Source organism: Chaetura pelagica, unplaced genomic scaffold, assembly GCF_000747805.2.
Source record: "Chaetura pelagica isolate M959 unplaced genomic scaffold, ChaPel_1.0 scaffold211, whole genome shotgun sequence".
In the NCBI taxonomy this organism is placed as follows: domain Eukaryota; kingdom Metazoa; phylum Chordata; class Aves; order Apodiformes; family Apodidae; genus Chaetura; species Chaetura pelagica.
The window spans coordinates 174586-175946 of record NW_009952157.1 but is presented as its reverse complement, the minus strand read 5'-3'; the positions used below and the strand labels follow the sequence as shown (position 1 = coordinate 175946).

The window sequence follows — 1361 nt, the reverse complement described above, 5'->3', positions numbered from 1 at the left end:
CGGGGAGTGACGGCGGCGACGCCGGCGAAGTGCGAGGAAGGTGGAAGTCACCCGGCGCGTGACGTAACTCCTGTGTCGTCTGTGTGTGTGTGTGTGTGTCTGTGTCTGTGTCCGTGTCCGTGTGTCCCCTACCAACCTCTCTCCTTCCTCTCTCCCCTCCCTCCCCCGCCGCGTTCCCTGGAAAGTCTCTCTATCGATGCAGTGCTAGGACGGCTCGCCTGCTGGAAACACGTACGTGTGCCGGAGGAAGTAGCGTCGTGATTATTCTTAAGGTTTCACCCCCGCAAACGCCACCGAAACTCATGGGGCTTTGGGGTCTTTTTTATTTGGGTTTGCTGTTCCGCTGCTGTTAGTGACAAGCTGTGTCCCCCCCGCAGCTGCAGAGTCATGGGGTGCCGGAGGGGGAGAGGCAGTGAAGCAAGGGCTCGGAAGGGGGGTGCGGGGCGGGACGTGGATGTGTCACCTCTCTGAGCCAGGACATTTAATCCTTCACCCCCGTCGTCTTGGTTGGAGCCCTTAGATACTGCAGGAAGCAAAGGAAGCGGGGGGCAGGGGAGGAGAGATTCAGACGGACTCCCGCAGAAGGAAAAGTGTGGAGCGGATTTATTTGGTCGCTGGAAGGAAGAGAAAAGAGAAGCTGTCATTGGTGTATGTGTGTGTCCCTATACGAGGGCCTCCTGGTTCCTTGTTAGCTTATAGAGAAAAAAAAAACGCGAAAACCAACCAACCAAACAACAACAACAAAAAAAACCCCCAACAACCAAACCCGCGTTTGATGTTACGTCTGACCAGCTGCTGTTCTCCACAATAACAGAGAACTGCCTGCCCTGCGAGTTGCGTCACTTCGCTTCAACTTTAGGCTAGAAATCAAGAGTGTGAGAGACGAGTTTCAAGGGAGGCAGGAGAGAGCTGGAAAGCCCTGCCGTCTTCCTCCCACCCACCTACCCCTCCTCCTTTACCCTTTCTTTTCCCCACCCCCTCTCCCCCCCTCAAAAAAAAAACACACCAAAACCAATAAAACAGAAAAAAAACCCCAAACAAACAAAAAAAAAAGAAAACAAAACAACAACAACAACAAAACAAACCTTTTCCATCAGAGAAGGAGGGAGATCTCTTTGGAAACATGGAGCTGCTCTGCTGCGAGGTGGATCCCATCAGGAGAGCTCTGCCCGACCCGAGCTTGCTCTACGACGACCGCGTCTTGCACAACTTGCTCACCATAGAGGAGAGGTACCTGCCCCACTGCTCCTACTTCAAGTGCGTCCAGAAGGACATCCAGCCCTTCATGAGGAGGATGGTGGCCACTTGGATGCTGGAGGTTTGTATCCCGGCTGCTTTTCGGGAGCTTTTGGGGCTCCCCG

At 54.0% G+C, this 1361-nt stretch overlaps 1 protein-coding gene across 1 annotated transcript in view; it reads left to right on the top strand.

The window, feature by feature from the left end:
* The first annotated feature begins 1123 nt into the window (after positions 1–1123).
* CCND2 (cyclin D2) overlaps positions 1124–1361 on the top strand; it is a 33662-nt gene continuing 33424 nt past the window's right edge. The window contains exon 1 of the mRNA XM_010007175.1: positions 1124–1318. Within this exon, the coding sequence (XP_010005477.1) occupies positions 1124–1318 (195 nt within the window). The remainder of the gene's footprint in view (positions 1319–1361) is intronic.